We start from the raw sequence: 20,151 nt of genomic DNA on the forward strand, positions 1-20,151 counted from the left end.
CACTTTTTCTAGTGCCATGATATCCTTCTTTAGAACAGGTGCCCAAAATTGCACAGCATATTCAATATGTGGTCTTACCAGTGATTTATAGAGAGGCAAAATGATATTCTCGTCCCGAGAATGAATGCCCTTTTTCATGCATGACAATACCTTACTGGCCTTGGCCACTGCTGATTGACATTGCACATTGTTGCATAGTTTGTTGTCTATAACAATTCCCAAGTCCTTTTCGTGTGTTGTTATCCCTAATTCGCTTCCATTAAGGGTATACGTTGCTTGTGTATTCTTTACGCCGAAGTGCATAACTTTGCATTTTTCAACATTAAATTTCATCTGCCATTTGAGTGCCCAGTCCTCCAGTCTATCTAAATCCTTCTGCAGCAAAGTAATATCTTGCTCACATTGTATTATTTTACAAAGTTTTGTGTCATCTGCAAACACTGAAACATGACTTTCAATGCTGTCTTCAAGATCATTTATAAAAATGTTAAATAGAAGGGGTCCCAGAACAGACCCCTGAGGGACACCACTTGCCACCTCTGTCCAGCTTGAAAATTTACCATTAACGACAACTCTTTGTATTCTGTTTTTAAGCCAATGTTCTACCCAAGAACAAGCCTTTTCATCGAGACCGATTTCCTTGAGTTTGAACACTAATCTTTTGTGTGGAACTGTATCAAATGCCTTGGCAAAATCCAAATAGATCACATCCACTGCAACACCCTGATCTATACTTCTACTTACGTCTTCGTAGAACGCAATCAAGTTAGTTTGACATGACCTGTGCTTCATAAAACCGTGCTGATTTTTGCTGATAACCATATTCTTCTCAAGGAATTCTTGAATATTATCCCTTAATAACCTTTCAAATATTTTACCGGCCACAGAAGTTAAGCTCACAGGTCTATAATTTCCAGGCAAGGATTTTGAACCCTTTTTGAATATAGGAACCACATCTGCCTTCCTCCAATCCTCCGGAACACTTCCTGAAAGAAAAGAATCTTGAAAGATTAAAAACAGAGGTTCACTTATTTCTACACTTAGTTCCTTAAGTACACGTGGATGGATACCGTCAGGCCCTGGAGCTTTGTTTATATTAACTTTCTTTAGTTGCTGCAGCACATTGTCTTGAGTTAACCAATTACAATTATTCTGCAAGTTTTTAGTAGCAATCATTTGCACATCTATTGCCATGGGTTCTTCTTTAATATATACGGAGGAGAAATAGTTATTTAGAATTCCTGCCTTTTCTTGGTCTTCATGAACTAACACCCCCGTTTCAGTTTTAAGTGTACCTATTCTTTCATTTTTGGGTTTTTTGGAATTTATGTACTTAAAAAATGCTTTGGGGTTGGTTTTGCTCTCTTTAGCTATCATTTTTTCATTTTGAAGTTTAGCAAGTTTAATTGCCTTTTTGCACGCATTATTTGCTTTCTTATATCTTTTATAAGATGCATCTGATTTGTCTGATTTAAATGCTTTAAATGCCCTTTTCTTATTTTTAATCTCTTGTTTTACTTCTCTACTAAGCCACATTGGTTTTAATTTGTTTCTTTTATACTTATTTCCCAATGGTACATACTGAGAAATGTACCTTTCTAATATTTGTTGGAAGATGATCCATTTATCCTCAGTGTTCTTTTCACTAAAGAGTTTATGCCAGTCAATATATTGTAAAGCTTCCCTTATCTTATTGAAATTGGCCTTTTTAAAATTATATGTTTTAGTATACCCCATGTGCTTTTGTTTTTTTGAGTTTATTTCAAAGGACACTATATTGTGATCACTATTTCCCAAGTGCTCACCTACTTGAATGTTGGTCAAAAGATCAACGTTGTTTGTTAAAACCAGGTCCAGACAAGCGTCCATTCTAGTTGGTGCTTGTACAAGTTGTGACATGAAGTTGTCATTTAACAAGTTTAAAAACCTAATTCCCTTTGCTGAGTTACTAGTCCCTATGTCCCAATTTATGTCTGGGTAATTAAAATCTCCAATAATTAAAGTGTTACCAAGATTTGCAGCTTTCTCAATTTGCTCAAACAGCTGTTGTTCCTCGTCAATATTAACATTAGGTGGTTTATAACATATCCCAACCAATAGTTGGTTTCCCTTCTTTTCCCCCAAGCAGATATTTACCCATAAAGCTTCCACATTTTCCTCATCGCATTCAATTTGCTTAAGATTTGGCTTTAAATCATGGTTGACATACAAACATACCCCACCACCCTTCTTGTTTTTCCTATCCTTCCTAAATAATGTGTACCCATTTAAGTTAACTGCCCAGTCATGTGTCTCATCCCACCATGTTTCAGTTATGCCTATTATATCATATTGTTTAGTGTATGCTAATGCCTCTAGTTCCCCCATTTTGTTATTTAGGCTCCTTGCATTAGTAAGCATACATTTAATATCATGCGTCTCTTGTTTATTTTGTGAATTACCAACATTACATAGCTTCTCTGTTCTGAGCTTGCCCCTCCCCCCGTCTCCACCCTCCTTATACTGTTCTAAAGCCCATCTCCTTTCTGTCCTATCTCCATTTTGTAGATTGCTATGACCCTCCCCCCCTACTACTAGTTTAAAATCTCCTCCAACCTTCTAGCCATCCTATCCCCCAGCACTGCAGACCCCCTTCCGTTTAGGTGCAATCCATCACTACTATATAGGTTGTACCCAATCGCAAAGTCGGCCCAGTGCTCTAAAAACCCAAAACCCTCCTTCCTGCACCAAGACTTCAGCCACGCATTAACCTCTCACGTTATCTTGCCCTCTGCACTGGGGCTGGAGCAGGCAGGTACTCTTCTTCGGCGTCCCCAGAGATGTCATCCGAGAAATCTGAGCAGCCGCCGCGGAGACCCGCCATGTTGGGCCAGCTTGTCACCGATCATCAGCCCTGGGGTAGGTTTGTCCAACGCTGTTTTTTTACTTTTGCACCACATTTGGCTTGGGGGGGTGCCCACAGTTTTTGGGGGTCGATGGGTATAGTTTAGTCATTGGTTTTCCTGTTTTATGCCCGGAGCTACAGGCTCATGCGACCGCTCGCTTCAATGGTTAGGCTCCGCCACCTCCTAATTCTTATTTCATGCTAAATAAGCTTTGGACTATAATGTATCTTAAATGGAAGAGTTCTGTACTACCAATGTCATGTGTGCGGGTGCAACTTACTCACAGCATACAAGTGAAGATAACTCAGTATGTGCATTGTTGCAAGCTGAAATACTGCAATCCTACCACGAACACTTCGTATCACCGACTCCATCATGGTGGTTGGAGTAGCCCTTTAATGAACTGACCAAAGAGTCATCGTATATTTGTTTATTATCTGTTTTATAAAACAGATCTTCTAAAATTCAGTACTCTCAAAGAAAAAACAAAACTATTATTTCCTGGAGAACCAAAAAAAATAGGTGGGTGGATTGGCGCTACTAATGAAAGATGCAACAACTCCCAAGTGCTATATAATCTCCCAAGTGCTATATAATCACCAAAACAAAAATACATAATAAACAGATTTATACTTATATTAGGTGAATCTTGATTTCAACCTAAGATTAAAAAGAAATACATAGCATAATACTGTAACACTTAAAGGCAAATAAAATCGGAGGTAGTGGGTCACTCACGATCTGCAGAGCCTTGGGAAGCAGGCTCTAGCTGTAAAAGCATGTGAATAATAAGCTTATTCAAGCTATCTCCACCGGTTCCTGGTAATAGGGCACTTTTCCACACCATAAAACACCACAGCGGAATAAATTAAAATAGAAAAGTTTTACTTGATAAAAAGTAATATAAACAAAGGCACAACGCGTTTCGACCGTAACAGGTCTTCCTCAGGTGCATAATCCATATACTGCATTTGATTCTAATTTATACATAAATGTTAATTAAACAATTACAAACATATGTTAATTGGAGGACCATATAAGGTCCTTCCGATTAGCCTCCGCCATATTGGGAAGGTCAAATTTTAAAAAGCTCACACAATCTCCTACAAAACACTTAAATATATCGTTATAAACCTAATTATACATCATGTACCGCATGGACATTCATATCAACAATGTACATGTACTTGGAAGGCCCCCAAATCTCCTCGAATTTTTCGGCTGTTCTTTCATCCGGGATTCCAAGATGGCGGTCGGGTATCTTCCGTTTTTTCTGACGTCATGACGTCAGCGTGATTTGACTCGGCGTGTCATGTGATCGGGAATTTCTTCGTTTTGCATTGTTGTATGGGCAAAAGTCCTCTTTACAGAAAAACTGCCATTTTAGAATCTGGCATAAAGTCCACTTGACAGACATGTTTAAAGAAAGTAAACTATTAAATAAAATAAATATCAAAGTGTTACTAATCATCTCCTAATATACATATTTAAAGAGACCCATCATAAAGAGAAGTTAAAAATAAAGAATTGTTTAAAACATTCTTTATATATTCGGAATTGCATAAATACCATTGATTTTGGGAAAAATGTTGTTTTTAAGTACCATTGGTGTGATGGAACTAAATTAGAGCTGCCATTTCGAAATCCAAGTTGAGCCCACCCGGAGATAGGGTCTCTAAATTGAAAATCCATCTAATTTCGCTACGATTAAGGGCGGACTCAACATGGCCTCCTCTCCAATGGCAATTAATTTTTTGGATGGCATAAAAAGTGAGCCCAGTAGGGTCTCCTCCATGTACATCAAGAAAATGGGAAGACACGTTGTGTTTCAGGAAACCTCTCTTTATATTGTATATGTGCTCACGTATCCTTGTCTTGAGACTCCTAGATGTCCTCCCTACATACTGCAGCCCACAAGGACACGTGAGCACATACACCACATTATTGGTGTGACAAGTGATGAACGACTTAATTTTAAAATTCTTAGTACCCATTTTCGACTTGAATTCTTCTACCTGTTTGGGTTTGTTTTTAAGATTTTTACAGCCCATACACGCTCCACAATAGTAGAATCCCTTCTTTAGTGTTTTAAAATTACTCAGAAAATTGTCTTTCTGTTTGGGCACATCTAAATAGCTAGAAGTTAATTTTTGCTTTAGATTTTTCACTCCCCTAAAGATTAATTTTGGTCTTTCTTCCAAATAGGGTAGGATTTCTCCATCTTGCTGGAGGATGTGCCAGTTTTTTGTTAGGACTCTTTTTAATGCTTTGTGTTCCTGATTATAATTAAAAATGAAAGATATTTTATCCTTGTTTTCTGTAGGATTTTTCTGTTGGTATTCCAATAGGGGATCTCTATCCATTGACCTGACCCTTTGAACTTCTCGATCCAAATCTTCAGTACAATAACCTCGATTAACAAATTGACCCTTAAGAAATTCCGCTTGGGAATCAAAAGTCTCCAATTCGGTGCAGTTTCGTCTCATACGGAGAAACTGCCCTCTAGGTACATTATTAAGCCAGGGATGAAAATGGCAACTCTCTTTATGAATATAACCATTTACATCCACTGGCTTAAAGTAAGTCTGAGTAACAATATTAGAGTTAGAGTTAGAGTATTAGAGTTTTTGATGGAGATTTCCAAATCGAGGAAATGAATGCTCTGTTGGCTAAACTCTTGAGTCAAAAGGACATTCCACTGATTAGAATTCAAGAAATTAAAAACTCTAGAAAGGAATTAGAGTCTCCTCTCCAAATAATAAAAATATCGTCAATGTAGCGTTTGTATAGGGCCAGGTTCGCGCTCCAGCTATGTTGGGAATAAACAAATTCTTTTTCCCAATATGCCATAAACAAATTGGCATAGCTGGGCGCGAACCTGGTCCCCATAGCAGTTCCCCTACATTGCAAAAAGAAGTCTGAAGTCAAAGAAGTCTATGGCATATCTCCTAAGGAATTATTTATTTATTTGCACATCAAACATCTATGATTAATCCATAAAGTTTCATTACCTTCTTCCAACATTACCATTTTTGAACGATACTTGTTAAATGGTAAATGCCAACTTAAGCTACTTTCCACCTGCTACCAGCAAATGGTATCATCACCAGCTTTTGACAAGCTTTCTTTCCTATTTAAAGAAATGGAAACATGATCTGAGGCAGGATGTCCCTTTGAAAACCAGGCTGTGGCCTGCAGTGCTGCCATGCTTAGCCTCTAATGTACAAATCACTAGGAAACAAGTAAGAAACTACAACTATGCTGGGAATTAGTACCTTAAATGCTAGTTATTATTTACAAGGGCTCTTCAGCCTCCTGTTGGAGATGCAACTTAGCTCCCGGAGACCCTCTACACATTCTCTAGCAAGGCCCTTCAATCCATTCCTTCTGGCAGGTGGTTTTCCATTATGCAGCAATATCCTCAGTAATTTAATTGCCTCTCTCTCCATAATCAATTCTTTTAGATATTTCTCCTAAATCAACTCAATTCAAAAATTTTTGACATCTTGACAGCAGCTAGGACCTCCATAATTATGGAGATCGTGCCTCGTGCCAAACTCCCACTTTGGCAGCAGTCACAGATCGACTACTCATCATTAAAGCTTTTGAGCATGGCCTTGCAGCATTGACTTATCATCACCATATCTAAGTTTGAAAAAGTTTGAAATTGCAACATCTTATCTAGTGAATGACACCATAGTATCTCCCATCTTCTACATCAAACCCCACAACCTGCATTTTCCTTCCTATTTTCAAATAATTTGACCTCTGTTTGCTTTTTGTAATGTCTTGCACACTGGCTGGTGATTACTATTATTGTTCCTGCTGACCACACACTTGTATCCTATTCCACACATTTCATTGACAACTGTATGTATACATCGGTGTTAGTTTTTTTGTGATTGCTTGTTGAAAACTCCATAAAAAAAAGCATACAGGACAAAAAAAGGAACACTGTAGGCACTATAACCACTTCAACAGTTTGAAGTATTTATGGTGCTTGGAGTCCAAATGTGCTGGGTTCTGCATCATTATGACACAGTTTACTCAAAACTTGTAGGCTTCCAAAGACTGATAATCTCTACTAAATGGTGAATAACCCATTTAATGGTGTTGAGGGACCCAGCACTCATGGGATCCAGATACCACACAACTTTATTTTGTTGAACCAGTCATAGTGCCTACAGTGCCCCCTTGAGCTCTAATATCTCCTTATTTACTGAACATATACTTTATTATTAAGATAAATTATTTCTCACTTTAAACAATGATCACATTGCCATAATTTATATTTCATGGATGTATACTCACACCCACCTTTCATTACATCTACATTCCTTCCTCCTTTCCGCCTCCTGACACTGCTGGAATGCTTCAACAAGCAGGGAGCACTATCCTAATGACACTGACACACTGGCTTCATTGTCAGCATAAAAATAATTGTCAATCTGTTCTTACATTTCTTAAGCAAGGGCAAAACGTGCTTGCCAGAAGAACATCTCAATAACTGTGGTGTATTCCAGAGACAAGCCATCCATTGTGTGAGGGATTTAAAGCGCCCAATGCCTGTTGAGTAATGGGTCGGGTGCCCAACAGACGGTAGTGAAATCTTTTGATAAGGGACCATGATGGGACTAGCCCAAGGGAAACCACGAGATTTTTTCTTGTGGGTTGTACAAGCCTGGTGCAAACCATAGTAAAGCTTCAATCAAAAAAGAAAAAATCTGGCCCCTGTCTGGGGACTAAGTATGGTAAGGTACAAAATGCTGTGGCAGCCAATCAATGCCTTCCTTTGTGCTCTATAAAATGCGACTGGCTGGTGGGTTGCATGACATCATACCCAGCGTCTGAGACAATAGCACAAAATGTAGAGTATCTTATAGATACTATAGACAGGCAGCATAACCAGACCCAATGAGAGCCAGTAGGAACACCAGGCAGCTGATGGTATGGAAGACCTTGGGAGTGTGCAATGTAAATGTATGTATGTCAGTGAGTGTATGTGTCAGTATATGTCAGTGAGAGTGTGTCTGTCATGTGTGTCGGTGAGTGTGTTTGTCAGTGATTATGCATCATTGAGCTTTTATGTGTGTATCAGTGAATGTTTGTTAAGGACACCGAGTGTGTGCTAGTGTGTGTATGTTTGTGTCAGTATGTGTGTAAATGTGCCAGTGAGTGCTTTATTTGCCACTGATTGTGAGTTGCTATGGGACAGGGAGTATGTGTGAGTGTATGGGTCGTTGAGTCTATTTGTCAGTCTACTAGATCAGTGAGTCTTCTTGTATAGGTGTGCATGGATCAATGTGTGTGGGTGTCATTGAGTCTGTGTACCACTGAGAGTCAGTGAATGTGTCAAACACTATAAGCCTTTTCCCTTAAAAGACAATTTTTTTTTTTTTTATCAAACAGTTTCAATAAATTGACGTAACTTCTTGTATACACTTCAGAGTGTTGTATATATGAAGACACTCAACACTCCCCATAGAAATGTATTGGTGCGATGCATCTCTATGAAGAGATGCTGATTTGCGCAGTGTGCCAACTGTTTTTGGCACACTGCGCAAGAACGTTAGGACCACTCGATGCTTCTCTATAGAGAAAATGTAATTTAATTGAGATTATCATCACTGACGATCGTAAGGGGGCCGATAGGCAGCTCTTGCAAGACCAGAGAGACAGGGAATGAAAAATAAGTAAATCTTAATTATATTACTTTTAAAGAGTGGCCCTAAAATGCCAAGAAGAAACTCTAATGTTAGAAAAAAAGTGTTTATATTTCAAAGGTTTAATGTATATGGATTACATTTCCTATAATATTCATTTAGCAGTGGGAAAGGGACAGAAAATATAAAGAGAACGTTTATAAAGTGGTGTAGTTAATTAAACCACACACACAGGAGAGAAAAACATATGTTGCTTCCAGAAGTTACAGATCTTTGGCTCCACCCTGCTATGTACTCTTGTTGCTGTCATAGGGAGCAGGAGAACCACCTGTAGAAGAGTTCTCCTGTCCTCCTTTGTCAATCACTTACCATCAACATGGTTTTCTATGCTAAGAATTGCATGGCAAATAGAGAAGGGACCTTATTTTTAAACATATTATACATACATTTGCTAGCAATTCTTGTTTTGTTTTTTTTATTTTCCTTCTTTATTACTAATTTGTATATTGTGTAACTTCTATTGTTATTCAAAATGTGCATTAAAGGGGAGCTATCATTAAAAAAATTAAATATTTAGTACTTTGCAATGGTCATGTAATTTTAGTTTTTTATATATTCATAGCATTCACTACTAATCATTTTCTTTACGAAGTGCTAAGCTTCCTTAGTATGTTCCAAACAGCAGGTATGGGAAAGTCAGCAACTTTTGCTAATACTTTTCCAACGAAGACAGGGGGTATAAAACCCAAATATTTTATAAACCAAAGGGCTGTGACCATTAAATCAAGCATACATTATTATACTCAATCATATATCAAAATATTTTAAATTAAGTTTAAATGAATATTTACTCATGTGTTAGATATTCTTAATTTGTTTTGTAAGTGAATACATTCTGATTAGATGTTATAATTTGCTTACAGTAAATTAATGCTGATATAACAATACAATCCTCCGTAGATTTACTTGCATGACAGTTATTCTTCCTGAATATTTTTTTTCCCTCTTTCTCTAGGCAATGTTTAGCCTGTGCATGGTAGAGAGTGAAGCTGATGAAGTGAACTTACATGGTGTCACCAGCATTGGTCTAAAGCAAGCACTGGACTTTGCCTATACTGGACAGGTATAGCATTATATATACTGATAGCGTTAAGCGGCACTGTCATACCGAACTAAACTTTTCCCTATAGTTTACTCCTCTCTTCCTTTCTCAGAATCTGTTCTTTTCTTCCTTTCTGTTCTAGTTTTTTTTTAAATATAAGTCAAGTTAGTAACTACTTTGTCTTATGTATTTTTCCTACGCTTGAATTTCTTTGACCAAAGGAGAAGCTTAAGTCCGCATCCATTTCCTGTGTCAAAGAAAGTTTTCCCACAATACTCACCTTTTCTCTGTGATCTTGCGATGCTTCATTTCCCGTTCCCAGACGTCCTGCCTCCTGCCATGTAGACTAGGGCACCGGCGAATGGACCGAATTTTGTCTGATTGTGGACAGCCATAATATTAACAAAACAGTCCAAATTAAAATCCACTATAACAAATGTCAAATATCTCGTACTGGCAGACATGATTATGTTTAGTTTTGTTATGTTGCAACAGAAAAGAGAATGTCAGTTTACATACTCTGCTATTCACCATTACTTATCTCAATTGTATAATAGATTACTTGCTGATATCCAATGTACGTCTTGCATTTTTATTTGCCTGACACTCTCAATAAATAACGCATTTAAAAAAATAAAAATAATAATCCATAATAACCAACGCCATTAAAGGACCACTATAGTGCCAGGAAAACAAACTCGTTTTCCTGGCACTATAGTGCCCTGAGGGTGCCCCTACCCTCAGGGGCCCCACTCCCGCCAGGCTGAAGGGGGAGGAAGAGGGTTAAACACTCACCTTTCTCCAGCTCCCTCGGCGCTGAGGACGCACCTCCTCCTTCGGTCGTCATCGGCAGAATGCACATGCGCGGCATTCAGCTAGTCTATAGGAATGCATTCTCTATGCTTTCCTATGGACGCTGGCGTCTTCTCACTGTGAAAATCACAATGAGAAGCGCGGAAGCGCCTCTAGCGGCTGTCACTGAGACAACCACTAGAGGCTGGATTAATCCATATGTAAACATAGCAGTTTCTCTGAAACTGCCATGTTTACTGCAAAAAGGGTTAACCCTAGATGGACCTGGCACCCAGACCACTTCATTGAGCTGAAGTGGTCTGGGTGCCTATAGTGTTCCTTTAATTAAAATAGAAAAAAAGCCAAGATGCAAACAACAAAATGCAAAAAAATTCTAAACCCAGCTATCAGAGCTCATTCTGCGTTGAGCCCTTCATTGATGAAGATGAATTGTGTTTTATTGTGGCTCAAATTTGCTTTTGCTACCTGAATTTTCCATTACCAACAAGTTTGATGGAAATTCACACTGCTAAAAAGCAACTCCCTTGAAACCTGACAACAATGCAAGGGATATCTAGGTTATAGAGAATTATGACTGTGTGACACAGATAGTGTGACAATCAATGGTCCTGTGTTGGTGTTTGGTTTATGAAGTTTCCAAATCTTGGCAGCACCGGTGGAAAAATGGTTAATGGAAAGGAATGTGCAGATGGCTTATAATACATCCCTCATTATCTCTTCCCCCAACCAGGAATATATTTCTCTTGTGCTCAGACATTAGTGAAAAAGCTAAATCAACTTTAATGGCCTTACTGCAAGGCCTCCATTAATGTAGACCTGCTAGTATGGCAAGTGCTTACAAGAAGGGGCATGAGCCATGGTTAGTTCTAATCACATAAACCAATACCGATATAACTGAGCACTGAAACAGATTGAATAAATACATTCAAAATGTGCATGCAGCTTGGGTCAAACAGAAGCAGAGTTTTTCTCCTTCTAAAAAGTGAGCAGAGAAAACTAAACATAGACCCTGTACAATTAGACGCACAATAAAATTGTGAAAAAGCAACACTTATTTCTAAAATGTAGCAACATTTGGAAAAAAAAACTATTTTGTTAAAAATCTCAAAAGGCAGTATGTAAATATACAACCAGCAATATATGGATATAAACTCACAAGTGGCAATTCCCATAACACCTGGAGTCTAACGTAAAAATTGCATAAAGTAAAAAGTGCTACATTGTGCCACACAAGTCCTCCACAACAAGATATGGACGTAGTGTGCATTAGTCCTGGACGTGTATTCTGCAAGCCTATTCAGGACAGAGTTGCATGGAACAGGTCTTTACTGATTGTCATTTATAATTGGAGCCCTTTGTGAGGAAGGCTTTGTATTTTTTTCCTTTATGCATTTATACCTTGTATGTTTGATTCCTTGTGTTGTGGAGAATACACTTTATATTCTACAGTTGTATCTCTATATTCAACCAACCAGGAGAATGCACACATACAATATTTTTCAGTTAAATGCTTTGATGAAAAAACAAAAAACAAAGTGTGCCAGATTTGTGCAGACAAGATCTTGAACTGCTATTATGTGGACATATAGAGACATCTAGTGGCTTGTCAGTATACCTACACACTCATATATTGAACTGAAATATTATTTTTCACAAACTAATTATTTTGGCTAACAAAGTATCAAGTGCATCAAGTTCAACCTTTAACAAAGGTGAAAAAAACATATTAAGATAGTTAGTATAATTACAGTATTTCAGGAAAAGAAAAATTAGAAATATGTGTTATGTATTTTTTTAAATTTATTTATTCAAATGTTTATTGAGGTTTTTTTTACTTAACATGTGAAAAGCAAAGCATTTTCGTTATGTATTATGTACACACCACAAATATCCTGTTTTGTTAAAATAGACAAAAACAATATCAACAAGAGTAACTGATACTGATAACAAAATATTTGCAATCAGTAAATGTCCTCAGTAAATGTCCTTGTTTGTTATGTAAAAAAACCTAACTGTTGCTATAGTGAAATTGTCTTTGCTGTAGGTGAAGTCCCTTGTACAGTACTGTTAATAAAAAATGTGGAAATGAGTTTAAAAAAAATGCTTTGTGTTCTGTGTAAACAATATAACTTTTCTTGGTTTTTTTTTTATTATTATTATTATTATTACTGGTATTTATATAGCGCCAGCATATTCCGTAGCGCTTAATAATATTATCAAAGGGGGAGATTTAACAATAAATGAGACAATTACAAAAACTTACAGGAACAATAGGTTGAAGAGGGCCCTGCTCAAACGAGCTTACAGTCTAAAGGAGGTGGGGTGTAAAACACAACAGGACAGAAGATAGCAATCAAACAAGGTGGAGTGAAGCAGAGCTGGAGGAGAGAGTGCTGCCCTTTGGGAGGTAGCAAGGGACAGGTATGTGAGGTAGAGGTTACTCTGGGAGGCCATAAGCTTTCCTAAAGATATGGATTTTGATGCACTTTTTACATGATTGAAGACTAGGGGAGAACTTGATGGTCGTAGGCAGGCTATTCCAAAGGAAAAGAAGCCACCCGCGAGAAGTCCTGCAAGCGTGAGTTGGCTGTACGGGTGCGAGCAACAGACAGGAGAAGGTCATGGGCAGAGCGGAGAGAACGAGAAGGGGCATACTTGCGGATCAGTGAAGAAATATAGGAGGGGCTAGAATTGGTCAGTGCTTTATAGATGTGGATTAGTACCTTGAATTGACTCCTATAGGGTACAGGAAGTCAATGTAGGGACTGACAGAGGGGAGAGGTGTGAGAGGAAAATCAGTCTAGCTGCAGCATTTATTACAGACTGTAGCGGGGCAATATGACTTGTGGGAAGACCTATTAGGAGAGAGTTACAATACTCATTGCAAGAGATTACTAGAGCATGGACAAGCTTTTTAGTAGCGTCTTGTGTAAAAAAAGGGGTGGATGCGAGCTATGTTTTTAAGGTGGAATCTACAGGATTTGGTAACAGACTGGATGTGAGGCTCAAATGTGAGGCCAGAATCAAGCATAACGCCAGCGCACTTGCAAGGATGGACTGATGGGGGTACCTCTCACTTAAAGGGAGAGCGAAAGGGGGGATCAATATTAGGAGGAGGAAAGACAAGGAGCTCAGTTTTAGAGAGATTGAGTTTCAAAAAGTGGGAGGACATCCAATCAGAGATGGAAGAAAAGCAAGCAGTGACACGTCGCAGGGCAGCAGGGGAGAGGTCCGGGAGGAGAGGTATATCTGAGTGTCATCAGCGTAAAGGTGGTATTGGAATCCAAAAGAGGTAATACGTTTGCCAAGAGAGGCAGTATAGAGAGAACAGTTGAAGATGTATGTTAAGGAAGAGAGAGAGAGCAGTTGAAGATGTGTGTTAAGGAAGAGAGAGAGAGAGCAGTTGAAGATGTGTGCTAAGGAAGGCACAAGACAAGAGGAGAGAGATCTGATAAGGTGAGACGGGATAGGATCAAGCGGGCAAGTAGGAAAGGAAATGCGCAGCCACTTTTTTTTCAGTAGCCTAGGAGAAAGTCTGAAGGGTAGGAAAGGCATGACCGAGATGTGGTTGAGAAAGAGAGGGGCGAGGTGGTGAGAATTCTTACCTGTTAGCTGTTCAATCTTGTCGGTAAAGTAGCATGCAAAGCTATCGGCTGTAAGGTTAGTTTGGGGGGTGGCCACAGCAGGGCAAAGAAGGGAGGGTAAAGGTATTAATTAAAAAGACACCTGGGAATGCGGGAGCATGAGCTAATGAGCTAATGAGGGAGGAAAAATATGACTGTTTGGCAAGGGCAAGGACTGTGGTGTATGAACGCAACATGAATTTGTAGTGGAAGAAGTCAGATTATCGTATTATCTTTATTAACGTGTTAATCAGAACCAATGCCCATTCTTTCACTGGTTACTACTGATTTAGAAATATAGAAATAGACTAAATTAAGTTTGTCTCTGGTAAAGAAGATTTACCCCTTCTTTGTACTATAGTTGATCACATATTTTTTTTTTGTCCTTGCAGTCACCGGCTAGGATTTTACAGTGTTATGTCTAAATATTATACATAAATTAGATTCAAACATGACAGTTATTTAAAAGCCCTTTTTTGCCTTTACATAGAGTTTTGATTGTATAACACAAGTCTTATACTCGAAGGCTTGGTTTTGAATCCTGTAATGCATCTGACAACAGAACATTCTCTGTGTCTGTAGATTCTCTTGGAACCAGGAGCAATCCAGGATGTGTTGGCAGCTGGAAGTCATCTGCAATTGCTCGAACTTTTGAACTTGTGTTCACAATACCTTGTACAGGTAGGTGTTTTCACCTGATCACTTTGCCCAAATAGTGTTCTCCTATGAAAATGTAGTCAGTAAACAATCTCTACATTTTGTGAATTTTTGGTTAGCAGTTTTGATGGTTCTTTCTCAGCTTGTGAAATTAATACTTCTGATTGTTCTAGTTATGGCACAGGTGAAATCATAAATAAAAATAAATTATGGTGCAAAACATTTTTTTGGGCATATACAATTTCACTTATTTTACTTATATAAAGAATTCTAAAAACATAGCCGATGGTGAGTTTAGCAACTATTTATGCTATGCATGCTGGCGTCAGACAAAAAATGTGCACAGAAATCACATTAGCCACCCAGAATTTTGTAATAAAGCACCTACTTGCTAACCTTATGCTGGCATTATTATAAATGGCAATCCTGCATAACATACCAATTTAGAGATTATCTACTAAACAGCTGAGACATCAAATTAAGAAAATACATTTTCATAACCTTGATCTTTCAGTTCTTTAGTAGATAACTCCCGTATTTGCTACCCAATGTGGGATTGCCATATTTAAGGACACCCAATTATATACTAAACTTTTATATATATTTATATATATATATATATATATATATATATATATATCATATATATAACATATATGTATATGTAAGGCCTTGGCCTGTAGTTGTGGGAGGGGCTTGAATTCCCTTAAAAGGGCTGCCAACTCTCTCCCACTTTACTGTGGATAGTTTGGCGAGTCACTTCCGGTCGGACCACCATCTTGGTTTTCTTACCGGCCTTCCATGATGGTCCTGGCTCCAGTTCTGCCCGTGAGGCCTCGCTTCCGCGTTTATTCAGGAGAAGATCCTATTCGAGAGGTCCTGCTGCCGGGTGCTGGTGGGGTCCACAAGACCAATCTGTAAAGTATATTTCCCTGACGGGTGCCTCTTAGCACGCCGTTGGGTCAGTAGCTCGGTCTGACCCCTTCTATTGCCACGCATCTGCGAGCACAGACCCCTCGCACATAAGCTCCTCCCCCCCCATACAGGTCAGATTCACGTGTACGTTTGGTTACCTGGTAACATGTCGGCTTGTCACATTGTACGGGTGCGTTCGGCAAGTTCTCACACCCGCTGTGCATATAAAGTCACGCTGTTCAGGCCATGTTCGGCGATTTCTGTTCGGTTTTCTAGAGCACTATTAATAGCTTCACTTTCATTTCCCCTTAGTTCGGATACATTTCTGCATTTGTCTATACGATTTTGGGTTGTTTGAGTCATATCGCCACCTGGTTGCCTGTTTGTGTAATGTCATGTCTAATAATGTGATTATGTTTCAACTAGTATTGCTGTCTGTAGTAAGGTTCGGCTAATTCCAGCCATTCGTTTAAACGATTTCAGGTTGTTTCAGTCATATCGCCACCTGGTGGCCTGATTATGTAATATAATATAATGTGATTATGTTTAAACTGGTATTTCTGTCTGAAGTTCGGTTCGGCAATATTCCAGCCATTCGTTTAAACTATTTCAGGTTGTTTAGTCATATCGCCACCTGGTGGCCTGATTATGTAATGCCATGTCCCTGGTTTTAAGTCATATGCCACTGTTGGTTTGTAGGTTATCACAGATTCCAAGTGAAGGAATTTATGCATGGCTATTCTAAATATATGGTATTCAGCTGGTTAATTTATTTATCTGTTAGCTGACATTTGTCATGAGGTTCCCACTAACTCATTGCTGGATACTAAGCTTGAGTTTTGGGACATCATTGCTCAAATACTTGGCCTTATTTGGTTGATAATATGGTTTTAGGTTGTACTCATTGAAAGTTTACTTTCATGGACATTTACATCTCGCTTTCTTTAGGTGCCTTGGTCAAACAGGACGGTTGCTTTGCAAGCACTGCAATTCCGTCCCCTACCTCCGTCATATTTTCATTGCTCATCTATAGGTTCCGGTATGCACGGATACTCCCTTTTTCATTTTACTAGGTTGCAGCACGTATCTACTGCCACCCTCTCGCTCCTATTTTTCTGCATATAATCTCGTCCTGACTCAAACTTTATCAAGCACATTTTCACAACCCTGTACTTTTCTATTTTAGGGTGGTACCGGCTTTTGAGATTTAGGTTGTCCAACTAGGTTTTGTTTTTCCGGTCTTAATCCATACGTTAGTGGTCCCGCGAGGCCAACACCCATCCTCATACTTGGAGGTATACGTCCCTCGGCCCAAATCATAGGTAGCCGCCTCGCATTGTCGCATAGGAAGGGTCTCCCATGTCACTCCCATTCAATCTTATGCTTTAGTTCCCACCGAGAGGCCAACACCCCGTCACGATGTTCGGTGGCCTCAAATATCCCCTTGGGCCAACGCATAGTTAGCGCCTCTCACGCCGCATGGCAATTAGTAGGGACTCATCTGTCACGTTAAGTTAGCTTAATTCTTTGCCGCTTGGCTTCTAGCTAGCCTGCCAGTACCCGGTCCCTTTGTCTCACTTATAATAATTAAGTTACATATGTATTTTTCCGTTATGTATCAAGTCCCGGATGGACTGGTGGTTCTTGTTCAGGTAGGTTGTTACACGTTTTCTTCTCTTTATTCTCGGGCTCATGCAAAATCCATGTGTCCGAATAAAGTTTTCCTAAAACTTCACCACACTTGCATCAACGTCACGTTATTGGTTACACTTTTACAATACCATCCCATTATCAGTAAAGGGCTCTCTGAAGGGTTCCACGGGGTTTAGTACATTTATGACAAATGGGACACTAGACTGCAATAATTTACAACCGCTTTAACAGACCTATAGTTGGGGTGTACAGTTATATGGACAGAACTAGATCAAGGGCTTGTGGGGGGTTTTGGTTCCCCTCCTTTTCACATTGGGGAGAACCAAGCTCTTAGGGGTGTCACGGGGAACACTGCACTTAAACCCTGAGGAATCATTGACTTATCCACTATTCCCAGCCTTCAATCCCTCACACCCTCAGACGAACTTTCCTTACAATATGCCGCTGTCACCAATGCCATTTGGCTCATCCTGGTGACTGGTACAGGTGCATGGATCTAAAATGCACCCTTCACTATAGCATCTGCACTGCATTTAAGCGGCAAGGGCTTTATTATTTCTCATGACTCACTTTTAGCGCATGAGCAGCCCCAGACATCTGTGCTACTTGGCTGATACTTTGTGTTGGTTATGGCTTAATATGTACAGATGTCCGGTCACTCGGTCAGATGTTATTCAGATAAACCTAGCAGCATATAGGCCGATCTTCATCTCTGGTCATCCGGTGTCTGTTGAGGAACTCACATGGGTAGCCCCTTGAGCATCTTATTCCATGTATTCACGTGCTGGGTTTCTCAAACATTTCAGCTGACCACTGGCATGGGTTTCGTTTTCAGGCTTTCTTACTGACACTACCCACCACTTCCAGGCGGGCTAACCTGCCCCGCCATATCGAGATTTGCTCATGGATTGAATGTCTGGTTGAACCTTACACGTCACGTTCTCACCTTGCACTTTCAGTCGACACTAGGAAATTATGCAATAGGGTGTTCACAATTTTCACTATGTCTATTGTGGGGTTTCCAGTTCTTGACATGTTTGCCATGGTATCTATTCTGGGGGCTCACTTCTTTCTGCCACCTTAACTTAAATTATCATTTAACACAATTAAACGGTACCTTACGGATATCCAACACCGCATGCTCCTACGATACAGGATTGCTTTCATCTTAACTGATAAAGACCTACTAAAAGGAATTCAAAATTCAAGACACATGTACCATCTCAAAGGCTACCCATCCACATGGCATATTTCATTCACTATCCGACTTATTAGATTCAGTTCCTTTTGAGCACATGACCATACGATAATAAACCGCCATACATCTAGCATGCATGGGTTCTTACGTCCCAATGAATTTACCGCTAGGAATATGACTACCACTGAATACCTGGGAACAACTGATACCCAGACACATCAGTCTATACCTATCTCTATGGCACATACCGTCACAATACCCCTATTATCTACTCTAAACAATGGTGCCCTGCAAAGTTCTGGATACTTATAGCACCACTTTCCCGATACAACCACTCCAACTATTATCAGAACTTCACGGCTCCATCCTTACAGCATCTTAAATCATGCTTCATGTTCACTTACTGTTAACTAAGCTCGGCCTAAATGCAAACCTTTCCTCAGGACACTCCTTTCGCATAGGGGCAGCATCCTCAACTTCCCCTAACCACATTCCAGCTCATATCATCGGGGCTATGGGACTCTGGAAAGTCTCCGCCTATACTCTTTACATTCCAAATCCAGTTAAGGAGTTAATACAAGCTTTTCATGACTTGTCCGAATAAACGATGGTTGTTATATGATTAATTTTGTATGGTATTTTTCTTTTTGCCCACTTTTATTACAGGCCTACTGCTCTGTCGGTTCTGGCACACCACAACCGACTGTTGTCATTTGAATATGTCTATTGGTTATAATATGCTATGTTACAATATCATCACGGCTAGATTGCCACGACTACAAATATATATATATATATATATATATATATATATTACACCCTCATTGAAGTCTATGGATTTACATATCAGGACATAATAACAATCATCTGTTCTTTAGCAGGTCTCAAAATTAGGTAAATATCTTCAGAAGAAAAACAACACATGACATTTTACACCGTGTCATGCTTTATTTAACAAAAATCTTTGAGGTTGTTTTACCTAATTTTAAGACTTGCTGAGAAACAGATGAATGTTATTATGTTCAAATATTTGAAACAATAGAATTCAAAGAGGGCGTACTTTCTTTCTTCCCACATATATATATATATATATATATATATATATATATATATACACACACTCAAGACATACACACACACACACACAATCACACCCATGTTTTAGCTGAAAGACACTTCCTGATTTTATTATACGTGTTCAGTATTTAAAGACTTCTTTGAATGTGCAAGTCAGAAAATGCTTAGAGATTATTTTATTAGCAATCTGTATACAATAGTTATTTGCTAAACAGTGAAATTCATAGTTGTATTCTTACTCATAGCGAATACAAGATTCTCATTTTCTCATATAGTGAGCACATTTTAATAACCATAACCTGACATTCTCAAATAAATTTCCAATCTCTGACATCTATCTGAGCATTCTAAGTCATTCATTTCAGTATTAGCCACCATCCATAGCACGTATAATACATTTTCTTCAATATTAGCCAGCATTCATATAGTGGAATGTTGAGCAACTGCAGAATAAAGAAAAGAGCTATACATTCTTATAACTTAAATTAAATCACTAAAATACAGTCTGATAGAAGAATGTGCTCTAAGTTACTACTATGAACGAGAGTACAAGTCATCTTATATC

At 38.9% G+C, this 20,151-nt stretch overlaps 1 protein-coding gene across 2 annotated transcripts in view; it reads left to right on the forward strand.

The window, feature by feature from the left end:
* KLHL32 (kelch like family member 32) overlaps nucleotides 1-20,151 on the forward strand; it is a 308,535-nt gene that overhangs the window by 168,966 nt on the left and 119,418 nt on the right. For both annotated transcript variants that reach the window (XM_063441325.1, XM_063441326.1), the window contains 2 exons: nucleotides 9,564-9,671; nucleotides 14,669-14,767. In XM_063441325.1, the coding sequence (XP_063297395.1) occupies nucleotides 9,564-9,671; nucleotides 14,669-14,767 (207 nt within the window). The remainder of the gene's footprint in view (nucleotides 1-9,563; nucleotides 9,672-14,668; nucleotides 14,768-20,151) is intronic.

Source organism: Pelobates fuscus, chromosome 2 (genome assembly GCF_036172605.1).
Source record: "Pelobates fuscus isolate aPelFus1 chromosome 2, aPelFus1.pri, whole genome shotgun sequence".
Lineage (NCBI taxonomy): Eukaryota > Metazoa > Chordata > Amphibia > Anura > Pelobatidae > Pelobates > Pelobates fuscus.